At 42.0% G+C, this 19,741-nt stretch overlaps 1 protein-coding gene across 1 annotated transcript in view; it reads right to left on the bottom strand.

Annotated features, from left to right (window-relative positions):
* LOC128757526 (potassium voltage-gated channel subfamily A member 1) overlaps positions 1–17,976 on the bottom strand; it is a 30,917-nt gene extending 12,941 nt beyond the window's left edge. The window contains exon 1 of the mRNA XM_053862880.1: positions 15,205–17,976. Coding sequence (XP_053718855.1) covers positions 15,961–17,655 — 1,695 coding nt within the window. The 5' untranslated portion in view covers positions 17,656–17,976 and the 3' untranslated portion in view covers positions 15,205–15,960. The remainder of the gene's footprint in view (positions 1–15,204) is intronic.
* Between the last annotated feature and the right edge of the window lie 1,765 nt (positions 17,977–19,741).

The raw sequence follows: 19,741 nt of genomic DNA, 5'->3' as shown, positions 1-19,741 counted from the left end.
AGGATAGCGAGTCTCCATGAGTGTCATTTTACGAGGCAAATGGGAAAGTGGCATGAATAACCACACTGTGGCTATGATGCTGTCAACTGGAATCACATGAAATATTATGCAGGGTGTTCCAAGTGTGCAATATTGTTATATATTTCTGCTACAGACCATAGAGGGACTGCACCTTTAACTGCTGGAGCGTTGATGTGACTGTATCGGACAGACGGCCTGCAGCTTCCATGTTTCATCGCTGTTGTTTGGAGAAAATAAGCCGCCTTCTGCAAACAAATGTGGTGATTTTGCACAAAACCACCTCCATCTGACTGTCTCTTACCTAAAAATAGCTGACACAGGTTATCTGTTCCTCGTCCCATCTAGATTAACCCCCCCCATGCCAAATTTCCAAACCTGACCGGTGAGTAAAGCAGGTCAATGTGTCCAGAGCCTGACAAGTTGGCACGTATCCTGGACGTGTTTTCACGCAGCTGATAATTCGGGAATTGGACGTGTTTGTGTGTTTTGGGTCACTGCAAACCGACTTACTCAAATAAGCAGAAAACAAGGAAACAAAGGCCCCGGTTATCTAACCGGACGCTTCCACATGAGCGGCTGATGAATTCACTTCTGCATCATCTGCTGCAACACGACTGACAAATGGGGAGAGAAAGAGAGTCACAGCACCTACACTGAGGAAGAGGAAGCCTAAGAATCTTCACCACTGCCATGGAAGCACATTTAAATAATACAAATAAATATAAAATACATGTAATCTATAGAAACTATTGGTGAAACTGTGGTCATAACAGGCATGAATGCATTTCCCCAGGCATTTCACCTCAAAATCAGTCTTATTTATTATGATTATGATTATTATTATTAGCAGTAGTAGTAACAATAATAATAATACTATTCCCAGCGCATGTACTTTCTTAAAAGACATCAATAACAGCCAAGTTAAACACATAATGCCAAACTGAATTTTAAGTCAGATGCATGTGTAATGGTGTTATTCAAATCAAACTGTTAATTGTTTATTAAATGTTTTTGTTTTTCTTCTATATATTCTCCTCCTCTCTCCCCAGTCACAGACATCCTCATTTCCCCGCAGCTTGGAGTAGCTGCTCGACTACAGTATTTAACTCATAATACTGTTGCCCCTCACAGAAACTCTGACGCTACAAGTCTGTATTTGGAGTTTCACTGATGAAGAAAGGTTCACTATGATGCTGAGTCAGTTTTCAGTGACAGTAGTTTCCATGCCTCATAAAGGCAGACACAAAAAGGAGGCAACAGAAAACCGGCCAAAAACAGTACTTTTTTTTTTTTTTTCAAACTTCTCAAATTTCGTTAACTCATATATCAAATCTGTCATATATTCAAATACAGTGGTACCTCGGTTCTCAACCACAATCCGTTCCAGACGGCCGTTTGAGAAGCGATTACAATGAATGGAAAAAGAAATAATGTGTTCCAAGCCTTAAAATAGTCTTTTGTAGGAGTGAATGTAGAGTGTCTGCTGCAGGTGCGCTGTTCCTCTATGTGTGTGGCCGCTGCATGTGGGAGGGGTTGCCGAGTGAGTGACGTCTCTCCAGAAGTGAAGAGGTGCCCGGTGCGTGTCCAGCTCTGAATGTGCGCTTCTGTGCAGTTTGGCTGTGACAAAGTCATAAACCAAGTAACGCTCTGTCCCAGACTCGCCTCATCCCTGTCCCAGCTCCAGCCCACAACAGGACATCAAACCCTGGAGTGAGCGCTCCAGCCTCGGAGGTGTGGAGAGCGAGCACCTCCCCTGTGACACTCTACCATGGTCCAGTGTGGAGACAGGAAAGGTTTTACACCTCAATATGAGGAAAAAACAGTCAGTACATGTAGCTAACGGGACACGTCTGCATACAGAGGCTGCGTTATACACAATAACAAAGCGCGTTGTGGGTCAGCTGATCGGTTCGCGCACATTATGTTTTTTTCCGGCTTTTTTCGGGGGCGTTCGAGTTCTGGATTTTCGTTCGAAATCCGAGGCAAAAAAAACATTAAATTTTTGTTCCAACTCCAATTTGTTCGAAGTTCAAAAACCGAGGTACCACTGTAATAATAATAATAATAATAATAATATAATAATAAATAAAACTAATTCTGTTTTGAAACCAATACTTTCAAAATAGTTAGATTTCCTATTTGCGCTATGATTTCCCAAAGTGTGAAGGCAGAGGAAACACTCTGAGCATAATAAATTAGCGCACTGAGGAAACACTTTCCCGCTTGAAGTTCATTTTAATACTTTATCAGAATGAATGATCAGCCTCAAAGAAAACCTGTCTACAATGATATCAGCAATCATGCCATGAAATCTTTCCACTTTGTAAGACTATGATAATAGTATTACTGTAAAAGGAAATTTTTACTTGAACATATATGAATGAATAATATGCAATCTGAAGTTACAACCGAAGCAAAGTGTCAGCAGAGTATGTTTGGAGGGACGCAATCGCATGGAACCAGCCCGGCACAACACACGACAGCACTAAAATGGTATTAATGGTCATCATGAATATGTCAAGAATTAAACACAAAAAAGCATATGGAGCTTGTTTACCTTAATTTTTGACAAGTGCAGATCAATATTTCTATTATTAGAAAATATCAAATTGTTTGCAAGTCTGCATAGGCTAAAAAAGTCACAAAAGTGCCTATGGAGGAAGTTAGAGTGGGTCTATATGTGGTGCTATGACATGAAATGAATGAGTAAATATGAATGGAAATATGTCTCCAAAGAAGTCAAGGAGTCCTTTGTCGGACACGCCATAAGAGATCGTTGCTCAGCAAACATTCACAGTGGAAACAAGGAGACAGCTCTTCCTCACAGGAAGCCGTAGTCATTTTTTAAACTCCTTAGAAAGGAGCTTGTGGTGAGCAAAACTGTAAAGAGGGAAAGCAGCATATCAGCAATCTCTCCTGGTTCCTCCTGGTGTCATTATTTTCATTTCTTGCACGTGGCGTTCATTAGTCCCAGAGACATTTGGCGAGATGAGTCAACGGCACACGAAGGTGGAGGAGAAGCGGCCGTGCGTGGAGAACGACTGGGAGCCAAACCTTCCATCTGGTTGGTCTTCGTGACCACGGCGAAGACAAACCTCAGCAGGACGGAGGCGAGAACGCTGAGATGGTTGGATTCATTAGCATTCAGCGAGGAGCGTACGTCTATTAGATTAGTCCGAGCCCTCACGTTGCTGCGTCTCCATTTTAAAGATAACAGCACTTCTCCAGGCTAAACAATTAGGTTATATAAGCCCATCTGAGTCGTACACTTCCATGTCACAGACCTCGAGCCAGCTGAGCAGCTCGGCTGAAAACCCTTAATTACCACTCGCCGATGAGGAAATGGTTTTCTATTTACTGGCGTGATCACATCCACTTACGCCACTCCTGTTCACCACTCCGCTTCAAAATAGCCTGAGTGAGCTTCAGCACGTTGTAATGAGACCAGGAAATGCCATTGTGCTGTTGCTTCACACTGTCACACTGAGCTGCTGTCGGTCTTTGTTTATCATCCCAAATTTGAACTCTAAATGTATTTTATTTTACTTTGACTTTAAATGTTGAATAGAAACTCAGAACTAATGGGCATGATTAAAAGGACAGCTTTATATACATATATATATATATGTCTTTTCAAGCTTCTTTAAGACTCCCACTGTTTGTGAGTCCGCGCGCCACGTTCATGTGTGTAATGTGTGTTACGTAACTGCTTCATTGTCTCTCTTGCTTCCAGCATCCCTTCATCCTAACAGAGCGAGGAGCTAAGCGGGTCACATCGGATATATCTCTGACTGGCTTTCAAACCAAACAGTGAAATACCAAGATTCACAAACCTCCGAGAGAACAGGAAACACGTTTATTTCAACATTATTTTTTTTTTAGCTTATTTAGATTCTTAAACGTCGACTGTAAGAATTCCAGAGCTTGTTCAGGTTTGTGAAGTCATGTTTGCTTTGTCTTTTTATATTCATATTGCTGAGACTGGAAAGACATTAGTGGGACGGAAATATTTGCACAAATGCAAACCAAAGTAAATTACCAGTGAGTATAAAGCAGTCGATGCCCATTTTCAATGGTGCTTTTGTCATAAAAGGCTCTGAAATAAAGTGTGCATGTCATCACAGGCAAGAAAACACGTTTGCTTGAGCTAATAGATGCGAAACACAATTTATCAAGGCAGAGGTTCCCAACCTATCATTTAGCACCAGGCCGTGTGACCACGGCTGACATGACGCAGAAAATAAAAAATGCGAATCAGATGACTTCGACCAGGTCACGGCATCATGATGTGAGCGTAGCTGGTGAGGTGCCATTCATCTCAACAATAAACTCAGCTACAGTGAGTTGAAATGAACATGAACAACTCCCATGATGCTTTGCAGCCCATCAACCAACCATAGTGCGAAACTGTGGGATTTACAGGCAAACAAACCTAATTTCGCCAAGATTGTGCTTTGTCATATCAGACCAATGAAACTACAGGCATTTTATTGAACTCAAATGCCTTGTTTTCATCCATGTGTGTTACCACTTCTTCACCAGTGTTCAACTTCACCCCCATTGCCCATCAGCTGAGCACTGATCAACCACTGTGGTGAAGTCACGGTTGGTTCCATCCACAAACCAACTTGTCAGGTTCAACTGGTTCAAAATTGCCTGCAGGAACCAGAACCGGCACATTGCCGTGCCAATGTGATTGGCTGACAGGGAAGCATCAGGGGAAAAATTCATTCATTCTGAGTTCATCCTTGAGAGTTATGCCAGTTATTCTGAGAAGTTGTCTTCAGAATGTTTCAAATGAAGGCACAAACTGGAGGTTTTCCACATCAACAAATGGGGACAGATATTCAGTACAATTTTTTCTTTTTATGTCTTGTGATTTGGCTAAACAGCCACATGAAACATTCCGCCAGTGGCACCATCCAAGCAAGTAGCATCCAAGTAGTACTCCAATCCTGGTGATTGATTTTTTTGTTTAAATTAAACTGATTGCATTTCCTAAGAGACAAAAAACAAATTTTAAGAAAAAAAAACTCAAGCAATAAATAAATAAATTTACCATCATTTCTGAGTTATAAACCACTACATTCTTCACTTGCTCTAAACCCTGCGACTTAAACAACAATGAGCATTTATTATTATTGAGTGTATTCTGGTATTTTGTACCACTAAGCCGGTATTCCTGAAGCTCCGCCTCCACAGCCTGTCTCAGCTTGCAAATTGCTCAAATTTAACTTTGAAATTTCTTATCTTGGGACAACTCAAAATTGGATTTCAAAGAAAAACTCAGGAACTGCTGATTGTGGGGCAAAGAACAGATGATTCAATTACCCAAACTACTATTATCCGTAAGTATTTTGAAGGACTTGTCACGCTTTTGAAAGCAGCAGCACAAGTTCCAATTTTCTTCTTCGTCCTCTGTGTGTTGCACAAGCGAATTACAAAACACTGCCACCCGCGGTCCAATTCAGCTCACTGACATTGACGATTCTTATCATTCATATTTACCTTCACCTTCACCTTCACCTTCTTCTGCCACTTATCCGGGGTCAGGTTGCGGAGACAGCATTCGGAGCAAGGAAGCCCAAACTTCCCGATCCGCACAAACCTCCTCCAGCTCCTCCCGGGGGATCCCGAGGCGTTCCCAGGCCAGACCGGAGACATAATCTCTCCAGTGAGTCCTGGGTCACCCCGGGGTCTCCTCCCGGTAGGACATGCCCGGAACACCTCCCCAGGGAGGCGTCCACGGGGCATCCGGATCAGATGCCTGAGCCACCTCAGCTGGTTCCTCTCGATGTGGAGGAGCAGCGGCTCCACCCCGAGCTCCTCCCGGATGACCGAACTCCTCACCCTATCTCTAAGGGTGCGCCCAGCCACCCTGCGGAGGAAACTCATCCTTTCGGTCATTACCCAAAGCTCATGACCATAGGTGAGGGTGGGAACGTAGATCGATCGGTAAATCCAGAGCTTCGTCTTGTGACTCAGCTCTCTCTTCACCATGATGGTCCGATACAGCGACCGCATCACTGCTGCCGCTGCAAGACGTGGCTACAATAAATCACAATGTGGGTGCAAAGTTGCAGTTCACCACTCCCGGGGTGCTACTTCTTTGAAACAAAATGTGTTTATTGGTCAGGGAAGATGATTGCTCATGTTTTGTGAAAGCCAGAGTGGATTGCTCATGGTTGGGTGATGATCCAGCGTGGTTGATGTGAAGCGTTGAAGATGACTAGTTGTGATGACACGTAATGATTAGGAGTGGTCACGGCTGATTATAAGAGCTCATACTGGATATTCTGCGGTAACAGCCGTGTAATTAGCTGCTGCTCCACACCATTTCTCCTCCTGCTCTTCGGTCACGCAAAGCCTCAGATAGCATAGGATTAAAGGTATTTATGAAGGTAAAAATAGAATCCTGATAAAAAAAAATGTGGCATGTAAACATTGATATTCTCATGTGTGTTCAATTCTCTGAGTGACGGAACCGGCTCCGGTCCGGTTGACAGCGAGTACGCGGCAAACATTCTGGGATTAGTCTCGGATTCAGATTGACTCTCTCCATAAAACGAAACGCCAGTCACTTCGACAGCTACGCAGGGAAATGATTGTGGGGGATTGAAAGTTTTTTAATCCGCTTCAAGTTTTTTTGAGGACACAGCTCAAATCTCAATGTCATAAACAGACAGGGAGTTTTTTAGAACAAATGGGAATAGGATGAATCAAAGCGTGAAATAGTATTGTTGAATGAAGATTAACCTCAGTCAAACATTGAAGAGTTTGCTAGTCATTTAGTGAAGCTACGTGTTAAATAGACACTGAGGTTGAGCGGTGCTTAGAGTCACAAGTTCAAGTTCTGCTTCAGATAACTGGATTTTGTTGTGTCTTATATATATATATATATATATATATATATATATATATATATATATATATATATATATATATATATATATATATATATGTCTCACAAGCTACAGACTTGCTTAATTCCCAAGTTAGATTGTCTGCCATGACGTATCCAACTTTGAAGTGATGACTATTGCGTCGCTTCTCAATTAGCTCCATGACAATAATTGCTGTGTGGATATTTATAATTGTTAGCAGGCTCCTGGATGTTCAGGGACACTCGGTGGTGCATTCATTTGCTGATGTTATTGTGACTCACAGGGAGAGCAATAACACAGCACTAAGTTAATCTGACTCATATTCGAGTGGATGAAAGGGAGGTCGAGAATTCAGTGAGGTCACCTAGGAGTTCAGGCAGAGAGCTCCCTGAGTCATCATTCATAGGGAAAGGTGACCAAGTCAGCAGAAATCTGTTTGGACGAGTTTTATATAAAAAATAACATAAAATAAAATAAGATACAATAAAAGAAACTAGAGAAATGTAAAAGTTTTTATACCATTAAATTACTCAGAAACATAAGCTACATGTTTAGGTCATAAATGAAGAAGAGTGAGAGAGAACGTATAAGAGTTAAGTTGAGTTGTCTATCCAGGACAACACATTATTATGGGGTACACATTTGACTGTCTCAAAGGGAAAAACTTAAAAAAAACTTTCAATAAAATGATTCTCAAATTTAAAGCATAAAAATCACTTGAAAAAATTCCTAAAAGATCTAAAGAGAAAAATGTGCATAACTAAGGTATGTGTGGTATTAATGTTCAATAAGTATTGTGGCACCAAACCCAAGTATATCCTTAATTTATCCTCTAATAATTCAACACTCTTCTTGGTTTCATGTCTCTCTGTAGTTACAAAATATCAATTCATTTCAGCCCATCTTTATATTTTCCACCCCAGTTTTGATGACTCAACTTTTTTTTTTGCCTGGCAAACCTAATCGGGACCTTTTAAACAAAATAATTCACCATCATTTTGGTTCAACAGTTGATCCTCCATCAACCCGGCGATGACACCAGATTTGTCCAGACTGAGAGTGATATAGCGCGACCACAACAACACTTGTAATCAGCTCTAAACCCTAGTTATCTGTGGGCAAATTAGCCAGATACAACAAAACGCAGGGAGCGCGTCCAGGACCAGGTCTTACATTCTGGCGGTGGCTGTAATCCGGCGAGCTGGCACGGTGCAGCTGATCCTGACAGGGAGCTACAACTGCTGAACACCGGAGCAGACGATTTGATGCTCATCTATCGTAGCAGCGACATAAAAGCTATTAGCCACAATGGAGCTTCGCCATCATCACATAGAGACTAACAGAGCTCAGAAAGAGTCCGCATTAAGTTATCAGCTCCGTTTAAAGATGATCTTCTATTCATTGTTACTGACAGTTTGGAAGAAAATCTCTTTCAAAAATGAGGCCACCTTTGAAGGTCAGTTGTCCCTTCAAGTCCTCAGAGAAAAGGTTCCAGAGGAATCGAAGTTGAACCTGCCGACTATTGAGATTGCTTTTTCCTGAACATGGCTTCCTAAACATGACAAAGTTTCTCTGTTAACAGTGACAAATCACGGTTTGGTTAACAGGCAACACAAAGGAAACGTTGAGCAGATTTGTAACTGTAGCAGACTAGGCCACCCTTCTCCGCAGCATCTGTGGCTCACGTTCACATAGAAGCCATCAATGGAAGACACGGCACGTGGAGCCCGACCGCATTATATGCTCTGACATCTTCTCATCAGGACCAGCATTGACTTGACAGCATCTTGATCTACAGCTGCAATGGTGGACGGGACAGCCACATCATTTCCCATTAGCCAGTTATCCTCCACAGCAACTGGCTTCCTGTCTTTCTCTAAAACCTCTTTATTTATAGTTTAACCAAAAAGTGATATCAGTCAAGTGGCTGGACTAATTCTAGCAAGTACCGTCTCTCTCTGACTACTTTGTACTTGCTGCCTCATAACGCAATAACTAACATGCTTCCCTCTTTGTACACTATGAGTTTATACACATCTCGACCACAGTCCGTTCCAGACGGCCGTTCGAGAAGCGATTTGTTCGAAATCTGAATGGATTTTTCCCATTACAATTAATGGAAAAACAAATAATGCGTTCCAAGCCTTAAAATATGCTTTTTTAGGAGTGAATGTAGAGTGTCTGCTGCAAGTTCCAGTTCTGGATTTTCGTTCGAAATCCGAAGCAAAAAAATCTGAAAATTTTTTGTTCGAACTCCGATTTGTTCGAAGTATGGGACGTTTGACAACAGAGGTTCCATTGTATCTATTTATATTGCAGATTTACGTATGGAATTATGTATGAAACAAAAAAAGTGTGAAATTACTCAAAACATGTTTTACATTTCAGATTCTTCAAAATAGCCACCTTTGCAGTAATCCAAATTACTGCATTGAACACTCTTGGCATCATGGTGATGAGCTTCATGTGATGTTGGTTCCAACAAGTGACTACATCATGAAGCTTGTAACAGGACCACACACCTTCTGAAAGAGAATGTCAAAAACATGGCATTGAACTCCGTTAATGTTTATGTGTGGAGATGTTCCCTTCTTCCCTTAGTTCATATGCTTGTCCTCATAATTTTCCTCATCCAATTGGTTCTCACTCCCAAGGTGTCAAACAGCTAGAGGAGTTTTGCTTCCAATGATGACGCTGAAGTCAGCCTTCTGTGGTGCTTCGCACATGAAGTTCAAATGGATGGAGTTTCGCTGCTACTTGGTATGTGGAAACCTGTGAGGCTATAAGCCTTACTGACATTAATGAGTGAAACGTAGGGTCATTTGGAGTGAAGTAGCACAAGTGATTATTCAGAGCAAAAGGAGATCCGGACCCCAACACCAGTCTTTATTTGACGTAAGAAACTGTGTCAGGAAAATGCACACATGCATCAGCTGAAAAACACGTGTCAACATGCAACACAGAGGGCTGAATTCTGTGTCACTCTGGGACTGAAAAGTCCACATGGTCACATCCTGCAACGCCTTCAAAAACAAACTTAATCCACAGAGGCTCTGTAACATGGTCATGACAAAGGCTAAAATTCATACCTCTCCCTCAGTGCCAAAAACAGATTTCAAGAAGACAAGCCATTATCGTGTGACCGTTTTCAAGAGGACTGCGAGCATTAAAAAATGTGACTCACAGTCCGGTGTCAGGTGCGACTTATATGGGACTTATATTCCAAAATATGCAGTAAAAATCTCCGAAATGGATGATTCACTCATCGGCATATGTTCAAGTGACATTCCATATTGTTAACACTACAGCTAACTCAAGACATAGAAAAGCATTATAGTGCCCCTTCAACTATGTCACAGGACAGACTCCAATGAAAGGGCAATCTGGCAGTGATAGTTGGTAAGCGATAGGAGATTCATGGCAATGGCAGAGAGAATCACCTCACAGTCTGACAGGTAGCGCAACCAGTTGGTTCCTACAAACACTAAGCATTATTCAAGTTCTAGACATACGTTAGATGGAACAAGGGGTGGATGCAATATCTGTAATGTGTTCACGAGGTCCCTCAATGGAATAGAAAATAATCCACCCATCATATCAGCAATCCTCCTTCATTCCTCATTCATTCTCTGCGTAGTGAAGTTGTGTCTCACACCTTTTCTGTTTTTGGCCACAGCAAACCTGGTCGACTTCCACTCTGGCTTCCCAAGCTTGTGTGTGAAAATCAGAGTATTAAAAAAAGTGCCACACTCATCTGTTTTCAAGGACCGCAAACTTCATAGTAGATCAAGATCGCCAAGCCAAGATTTTAGGTGGCTGAAGAATGTGACACATGAAGAGGACAGGTGTGACTCAGGAGGATATTAGAGGCAACCTCTGACTGTGAACGCATGATGAAGAGGAAGCAGAGGAGATTTTCCATATGTGCAGGAGCATAATCTTCATAAATACTATTTGTCCTCCTGGGGACCTGGAGAATATAAAGTAGAACTAGATAAGATGGGAAAACAAATGTTCTCCCTCCAAGTCACTGGTAATCAGCTCTAACACTCTTGTTAATTGAGTTTTGCTCAGAAACCCCCCAGAGTGTTTTTATCAAACAGTTGTTTCAATGCAACCAGAGCAGTTGAGCGATGGCGATGAGGGCTGTAATTACTGAGTGAATTGGAATGAAAGTAATCAAAGATGCAGGCGAACACGTCGGTCGGCTTCCGGTCGACTGCGTCCAGATGCTGTCCTGCTGGCGGAGGTGACGCCGCGGGGACGACGCACTCGTGTCCCGCAGCTCACAGTCACGCTGAGATAACCCTTGGTTTTGTTTGTAGTGTTTGTGTGTTAAAACACAGGGTTACGTAACCCAACCAGATCCAGGCAGCGAGGGGACCCGGATCACTCGGAAAAATGAAAGTCCATGAAATGATTGGATGCCGCTCCGGGATGAGCGCCGCAATAGCTGAGTCAGTGGAATTTTAGTTGCCCGGAATCTAATCTCTCAACTCATTTTCTCAGTGCTGGTGAAGCGAGGCTACAATCTAAGAGCTGCTTTCAGAAACAAATGCCGTTCATAGAAAAGGGCGTTTGTAACGCAATTTCAATTATAAAGCTTGATGCTATTCGAGGATATGTAGTTGTTGGTTCACTATTTTAGCAAAAAAAATATGAAATGATGAGTTATAGAACACAAATACAACATAATTACCACATAATTATATAAAATACGTGAATTATATTTCTGCTAACAACAACAATAATAGATCAAAATATGGAGAATCTGTCCTGCTAGCAAATGTTTCATTGCTCAACAAAAGCAAATCTCTGGGGATTCTCTCTAGAAGGTTTCATCAATAACATTGGCTGTAAGCAACCTTTGTTTTATTTTTTTATTTCATTGAAACTTAACTGTTTGCTGGCTAAAAAGCACTGGGGCAGACAGCATTCTTGAATGAGCCACTATGCAACCTTAAGTACTCCAAACTACCTTTAAAATTTTTAAATAAACTATTTTGTTCTGAATGAATTGTCCAAAAAATACCCCCATAGAAGTATTTGGGTAAAATTACACGCTAGTTAAAGGTAAAGTAGCAATAGTAACAGGTTTCTTATTATCTGCTGTACGAAGGAAAACGGAAGATGCGTAGTAAAGGGGATAAAATGGATGTTTCAGGTTTTGTGTGGCTACACGGATGAGATGAGAGAGTACGGGCCATGATTCCTATTACCAAGTTGCTTCAGATGGAATCTGCCAGTTACAGTAAGTGATGAGCAACGTGACAGGCGAATAAAAAAGGTTCCTGTGACAAAAGAGATTTGACAATCAAGCAAATTCCAACTGTGCTGGTCTTTCTCTCATTGAAGCATCAACTGTTTTGCCAAACACAGCTTGCTGACTGTCTCACACAAATACACACACGCACACACGGCTGCTCTGATCTGCGTATCAGAAAAAGCTCATTGTAATCTGCTTTGATTGTCCTTTGTTAAACAGGTCAAACTTCATCCTTCAAATTTTTGGGTCAGCAATAGTGAAGCACTGATTCCACTGTGGAGATGTGATAATGTTCCAGCTGTGTGTTGTTTGTTGTATTGACTTGCCACTAATGTCACTGTCACTCAGCTGTTCTAGCTTCAACTGCCCACCAATACTCGAGAGCAAAAAAAAAACCATCAAGACTTCAAACATCCCTTTCCCCAGCCCTAGAAATATCCGTGAACTTTGTAGTCAATATCGAGGTGACCATCATTTTGGAAGAAGTCTCTATGATAATGACTGGCAGAGCTTGTGAGTAGCGGAGCCTGTGTTATTCAACCTTTTTCAAGCCATGGCACATTTCATAAAAACCCTCACCACCTACAGTACCAAAGCGCAATTGTGTCAATAGTCGAAAGTCCTGTATAAAAAAAATCCCTTTTAATTTGTGAAAAATTCTAGCCACTGACACACTGCGATCATGATTTATTTATATTACATATCTGCTTTGATTTCATCAAAATGTCTTTTGCATGATTTTATAAGTATTTCAGTATTCTACCAGTACTTCAGCCTTTTTAAACTTCAACGAGCGAATACCTCTTGAAGGAAGCCACTCTTGACGCCAAGGATCCAAATAGCTTAAAACTACACTCTAAACTCTCTTAACTTCTGTTCCAGGCAAAGGTTCCAGAAAGGATGTGTCTTTTGGGCCAAACCATTCTCACTGCCATGGCGTACTATACTGATAGTGGGAAAGTGGAGTTTTGCGTCCCATATTGACGAAAAAGGCAGCCTTCAGCGTTGCATGTTGTTGCATGAGGTTTTCAATTGAAGCACATGCTCTGCCTTCCGTCACTTAGGAGGAGAGCTACGTAAGGGGTTATAAATAGCAAGTGACAACGAATATAATTCAGTGAAGAGAGCTGCCGTGCCTCTCCCTGTCCCTCGCGCTGACCACACCTCCACACGAGGAACTTCTCTTCACCCGCAGCCAAATTTACCTGTGAGCTGCTGCAATGTTCCATTTTAGGTCCCAATGTATTTTCAGTCTACATGCTACCAGTGGGTCAAATCATTCAGCACAAGCACATACTGTATCTTTCCACTACAGTGAAGACAAGATTGAAAACACACACAAAACTTTCCTTCTATTGAACTAGGCAAAACATTAAATATGAGTTTTTGCTTCACCAAACTCTCCTAGCCTCCCTGATAGCAGCCTCTGCCCCCTCTTCAAAAACATAACTCCTATAGCCCAGAATTCCTATTTGGCTCTACACTTTCATTTGATCCTCACATTAGAAAGACTCCCTCAGTTAAAAATGGTCTCTAAAATCAAAGCTATGCTCTCACATGTCCACTTACAAAAATGTATTCATGCGTTCATATTCTCTCACCTGTAACTCTCTCCTCACTGGCATCAACAAGAACTCTCTCTCTCTCTCAGGCCTCCACCTGGTTCAGAACTTGAGCAGCAAAGGCTTCTAACTGGCTCTAACAGAAAGCACAACATCACTCCAGTGTTGGCCTCACTGCACTGGATCCCTGTCCTACTGTGAATTCACTTCAAGACACATTTTGAAACCGGTCTTGGCCTGGCCCCTGACTACACTGTAGAAATCCTCTGCCAGAGGAGAACCAAAACGGCTTCACCTTTGAAAAACTCTGGAAAACCAATGTTTATAGACTTTCACTAAAATAATATTATCCTGCTTGGTGGAGGTCTCAGAATGCTCTTCTGGTTAATATGTCATTTTACTCTGCAACATTCGTCCATAGTGAGCTATTACTTTAACTTTTGGGAACAGAGGCAAACTGGAGGCAAACAAAAAATTTTCTTGCTCACAATGATGAACCTGAATAAATCTGTAATACAAAGTGTCAATACTAGTGCTACTACTATCACTATTTCATTCAAGCTCCAAAACACAAAAATATATGTTGAACGTAACTCTGTTGGAACACTCACATATTGGTGGCTATGAGTGTGAGTATTAAGTGGTGTTCCGCAATGTGTGTATCTGTATAAAGACTCACATATATACACATACAAATTCAGTACTCAAAGATACTGTTGCAATAAAAGTGGCAATAAAAGTATTTTGAGTTAGACGTTGTACCTTTCAAACCTTCATTAAAAAAGAAAAAAAAAAACCTCAACGGCACTTTCAGTTTTACCGGTCAAACTTATTCAACCTGGTTATAACAGAATGTTAAAGGCACACAACATCCATTTCAGTGAAAGCTCCATCAGTAATGTTTGACAGTCGGTTGAGTCAAATCTGAGACTAAAAATTGGGAAGACCAAGAGAAAACAATGTGAAATTTAGATCAAATAGACAGGAATGTTATGTTTCACTGGTCATTTCTTTTGCTGCCAGGGCACACATGCAGCCATTTAATTCACTCCACCACACCAGAACACTCTCCCACCAATAACCCCTGTTGGCCCCAAGCAGGAGCTAAACCAAATGAATCTGAACAGCCAAACAAGATCAGAGAACCAAAATTGAAAGTTTGTCTGGTGCACAAAAAGTAAAGTCAATCTGTCCAATGCATAGAAAAAAAATGTTTTGACCGTGTTCATACTGAAGAAAGTTATTCATGTGATCAGTTATGCAATTTAATATTGTCAAGCACTCTCTTTTCAGACAGACATTTAGATTTGCCAGATCATAACCCGAAAATACGCCACTCTGTGACTACAAACAGCATTATTTTGTTGATGTTTTAAGGTTTCACAGGACACAACACACATTATGTAAAAGAGAAAATGTGCTGAATCACCAACATCACATTTAAAAATGACCAAAATATGACCTCACTGACCTGGTTATTGACATGTTGGCTCACTCCAGATGGTCTCTGCGCTGTCCACGTTCTTGGCTTTCTTCCTTGAATAGAGTACTTCCATATGATGTCCTTTAAAAAATACTTTTTAGTCTAAATACCAAGGCTGTTGTTCAATATCTAAAAATCTCCAGGTCCTCTGTGAGGAGCTCAACAGTTGATAAGAAAAGGGAAACGCTTGCTCCTTGGCCAGAACCTGAGTGGAGGAAACAGGTGCCTGCGTCTCAAAAATAGTTTTTCTTCTCTCCAAATACAGCAATACTCACACCATGATGATGATAAATAGGCCTGTAGGAAACATATGTACATGGCTGCAGATGCAAATCTTCAGCGTAAACATAACGACAAAACCTAGGGAAAAGTAAATTTGGCTTTTCTTCTACTGATGGTGGAGTGAATTGTATGTACAAGAGTCTGCAGCTGCAGTTAATCCTTGTCAAGTAATTATTCCAAGTCCTGCTTGATCATCTGGACCACAGACCGTGTGTCCTATATTCCTCAGTAATTCAGCCACGACTTTAATGTACTTTTGAAGGTATTCCCTCCCTTAAAGGGCCAGTGTGCTTCTTCTTCTTCTTCTACTCAGCGAATGAGGAGGATTAACATGTGCTTTTTATAAATCAACCCTCTTTTAACTTTTCAGGATTGCAATCTGTTGATCCTCTGCTTGTGCAAAGACTTAAGAGTGCATTAATGGGGGGGGGGCTTATTGGACAGTTCCGGGCTCTAAAGGAGCTACAGGTCAGTTTCCCGTGTGTCCAAGCAGAATGCGTAAAGGGATCTTTTCAGGTCCATGCTGCTGTTGGCTTTGATATTCTTCTCCACTGACGCATCATTGTTCTCCACATCCTGGGATTTGTTGGATGTTTTGCTGCCTTTGCGCTTCAGTTCTGGACTGTCTTTGTCGCCGTTGGGCTCATCTTTCAGAGAGGACTGGTCCTGGTCCGTCTCTCGGTGGTAGAAGTAGTTGAAGTTGGACACGATGACCGGCACTGGCAGCGCAATGGTCAGCACACCAGCGATGGCACACAGAGAGCCCACGATCTTCCCTCCTACTGTCACTGGCCTCATGTCACCGTAGCCCACGGTTGTCATGGTGACCACCGCCCACCAGAAGGCATCGGGGATGCTGGAGAAGTGCGACTCTGGTTCATCCGCTTCTGCAAAGTAGACCGCACTGGAGAAGAGGATGACTCCGATGAAGAGGAAGAAGATGAGCAATCCAAGCTCTCTCATGCTGGCCTTCAGGGTCTGACCCAGGATCTGCAGGCCCTTGGAGTGCCTGGAGAGTTTGAAGATTCGGAAGACGCGGACCAAACGGATGACTCGCAGGATAGCCAGCGACATGGCCTGCTGTCCGTTCTGGTGCTCCTGACCCTGCTGCTCGGCCAGCTCCGTGCCCACGGTGATGAAGTAAGGCATGATGGACATGATGTCGATGATGTTCATGATGGTCTTGGAGAACTCCGACTTGCTGGGGCAGGCGAAGAAGCGCACAAAGAGTTCGAAAGTGAACCAGATGACACATGTGGTCTCGATGATGAAGAAGGGGTCCGTAAAGGTGAGGGAGGGTCGGGGAGCAGTGCTGTTGTCCAGCCGGCTGGTCACCGGCAGCTCCCGCTCATCCCTGAACTCTGGCAGCGTCTCCAGGCAGAAGGTGATGATGGATATGGTGATGACGATCACTGACACGATGGCGATGCCCCTTGCTGGACTTGAACTCTCCGGGTACTCAAATATGAGCCAAACCTGCTTCTGGAATTCATTCTGGGGCAGCGGCTTCTCCTCCTCTTTAATAAAGCCCTCATCCTCTCGGAACCGCTCCATGGCCTCCTCCCCCAGCTGGTAAAACCTAATCTCATCTGCGAATACATCAATTGACACATTGACAGGTCTGCGGATTTTCCCTCCTGACTGATAGAAGTACAAAATCCCGTCAAAACTGGGTCTGTTGCGGTCAAAGAAGTACTCGTTCCGCAGCGGGTCAAAGTATTTTATCCTCTTTGCGGGGTCTCCCAACAAAGTGTCGGGAAACTGGTTCAGAGTGCCCAGCTGGGTCTCATACCTCAACCCTGCAATGTTGATGAGGACCCTCTCGTTGCTCTCCGTGTCCATGTCCATGTCCAGCAGGTCATCGTCAAACAGGTGCGGACTGTGGTCCGCGCGTAAAAGCGCATCCATCGCGTTCTCGCTGCAGCTGAAAGTGTTGTTCATGTCGTTGATCTTCCAGGAGCTCTGCTGCTGATTCTGACGAGGACTGCCCCGGGTGTTCAGCTCTTTTCCGTAGTCCTCCCCGAGTCCAGTTTGAACGAAGCCCGAGTGAGGGACATCCAGCGCGTTCCGGCAGCTCTCCTCGGCATTGTTTCCTCCGCCGCCTCCTCCGCTTCCTTTGGCGCCACCGTTCTCAAAGCTCACCAAGGCTATCTCCATTCCGCAGCCATCGACCGTCACTGCGTGAAGAAGTCAAGAGACTTGTTGATGGGGAACATCCTCCCTGATATTTGATCCAAAGCAGCAGAAATGGATTAGATGTGGCCAGTGCTCCCAGCAGCACCAGGTCCGCCTCTCAGGGAAACATCTACACGTGCGAATAATGACAGTCTTGTTTTAAACTGACGTCACTCCGGATGATAAATGATTAAAGAAAAAGGGGGAAAAATGAACAGAACCGTAAGATGAGATGAGACGGGGTGACGGTCCCTCACATCACAAGTGCGTCCCGCACCGTTTAGCTGCCTCTGAAAATGTCTGAGGATGAAACACGAGCTGTCACAAACTCTCTCTCCCTCTCTCTCTCTGCCGCTTTCTTTCCCTGTGGGGGCGGAGTCACAGCTCCTCTTATCATGAAAGGTTCTTTACTTTAAATCACTTTACTATGAGGGCAGGATCAAAACAACAATAACAACATGTGGAGTTCGGGGACCTGAGGGTCAGAGGGGTCATCACCAGGGAGAAAAACTGAAATTATGCGTTAGAAACAACAAAATCTCCTGCAAGCAGAAAGTTCAGCTACAAACGGAGACTTTGTTCTCCCTTTCTCTCTAAGGTAACAATGTATGAGTCTTTACTTATAGCACTTTCTATACAGCCATGTAGCACAAAGGACCTGATAAAGTTGCAGCTGCACATTCTAGTAATAGTGAGTTGTAAGACCATTATGATCAATGAGAAACAATGAGTTTGACAAAGACTTTAACCTAAACTGATCAACAAATCATCTTAAAATAATATCCATAGCATCCGTCATTCAAGCACAGTCGGAAAAAAAGTGAGTAGTGGTGAATTCAAAACATATAAGGTCGCTCACATATGCTTTTTTCAGTATTTATCATATGTGAATACGTGTGAAATAAGGTATTTTTTTATTTCAGTTCATCGTACATCAGGCTTAATTTTTTTAAACTTTATTTTCAGAGCCTTCAGATATATATATATATATATATATATATATGTGTGTGTGTATATATATATATATATATATATATATATATATATATATATATATATATATATATATATATATATATATATATATATATATATATATATTATTTGTGTGTGTATTATTTTTTTCATTTTTCATTGTGCTGCACAGGATTCCAACAATCTGCTTACACTATACTTACACAATAACTGATATTTACTTCAATAAAAATAATGATAATAGAATACATTCTTGAGGGAGAGTCTGTTTCAAGGTCTGTTTTCAAAACGTACCTTTTTCTCATCATACGTGTTCTGGGATTTTTTTTTTTTTTTTTTTTTTGAAAGTGGATTCAGTGGTTTGTGCCGCAGCACTTTGAAACCTGGTGCCTTTAGTGCACACAATTTCTTACATCCGGACACAAAGAGGAGCTTTCATCACGATGACATCTACATCCTCTTGGCTTTCACTTTGGACTTTTTGTTGTCTTTGTTTTGTCCCTCAGAGACTCGGAGCAGGGTCGGGCCCCGGGGCCGCTCTCCATCACTCTCCTTCTTATCCAGATGTTTTCATGCCTGCTGGCTTTGAAGAGGATGAACAGGCTCATTCTTTTCAGACACACAAACAGTGACACATGCACTCACAGACTAGCTTTGGTATCTAGAGAGTGAATTTCCACTATTTCCTGAAAAGAAAACTGTTATTGTGTTACAAGACTATTTTATTTCATACCTTCATACTTATATTCATTTTGACCATCACAATGACTTGCTTTTAATCTTAATTCTAAAGTAAATGACGGCGATCAGATCAGTGAGGAAAATGGATGAATAAACATGCATGCATAAATTTTTTTTACGATAACATAACATATTTTGTCTAAACAAATGAATTTACTGTTTACATGGAACTTACAGTGTGCAGTCAATATTCTCTGAATTTGCTGCTAATAAGCACTTATTTGCAAAACAGTTCATTTAGTAATAGTAATTTGAATGTTGTAACACACATTGTAGCAATATAATCTATACAAACTAAAGCATGTGGCTAATTCAAATTTCACACTGTAACAAATGCTGTAACAAACCTGAT

This window comes from Synchiropus splendidus, chromosome 4, assembly GCF_027744825.2.
Source record: "Synchiropus splendidus isolate RoL2022-P1 chromosome 4, RoL_Sspl_1.0, whole genome shotgun sequence".
In the NCBI taxonomy this organism is placed as follows: domain Eukaryota; kingdom Metazoa; phylum Chordata; class Actinopteri; order Syngnathiformes; family Callionymidae; genus Synchiropus; species Synchiropus splendidus.
Note: the sequence above shows the minus strand (reverse complement) of the source record. Positions and strands in the feature narration are given on the sequence as shown.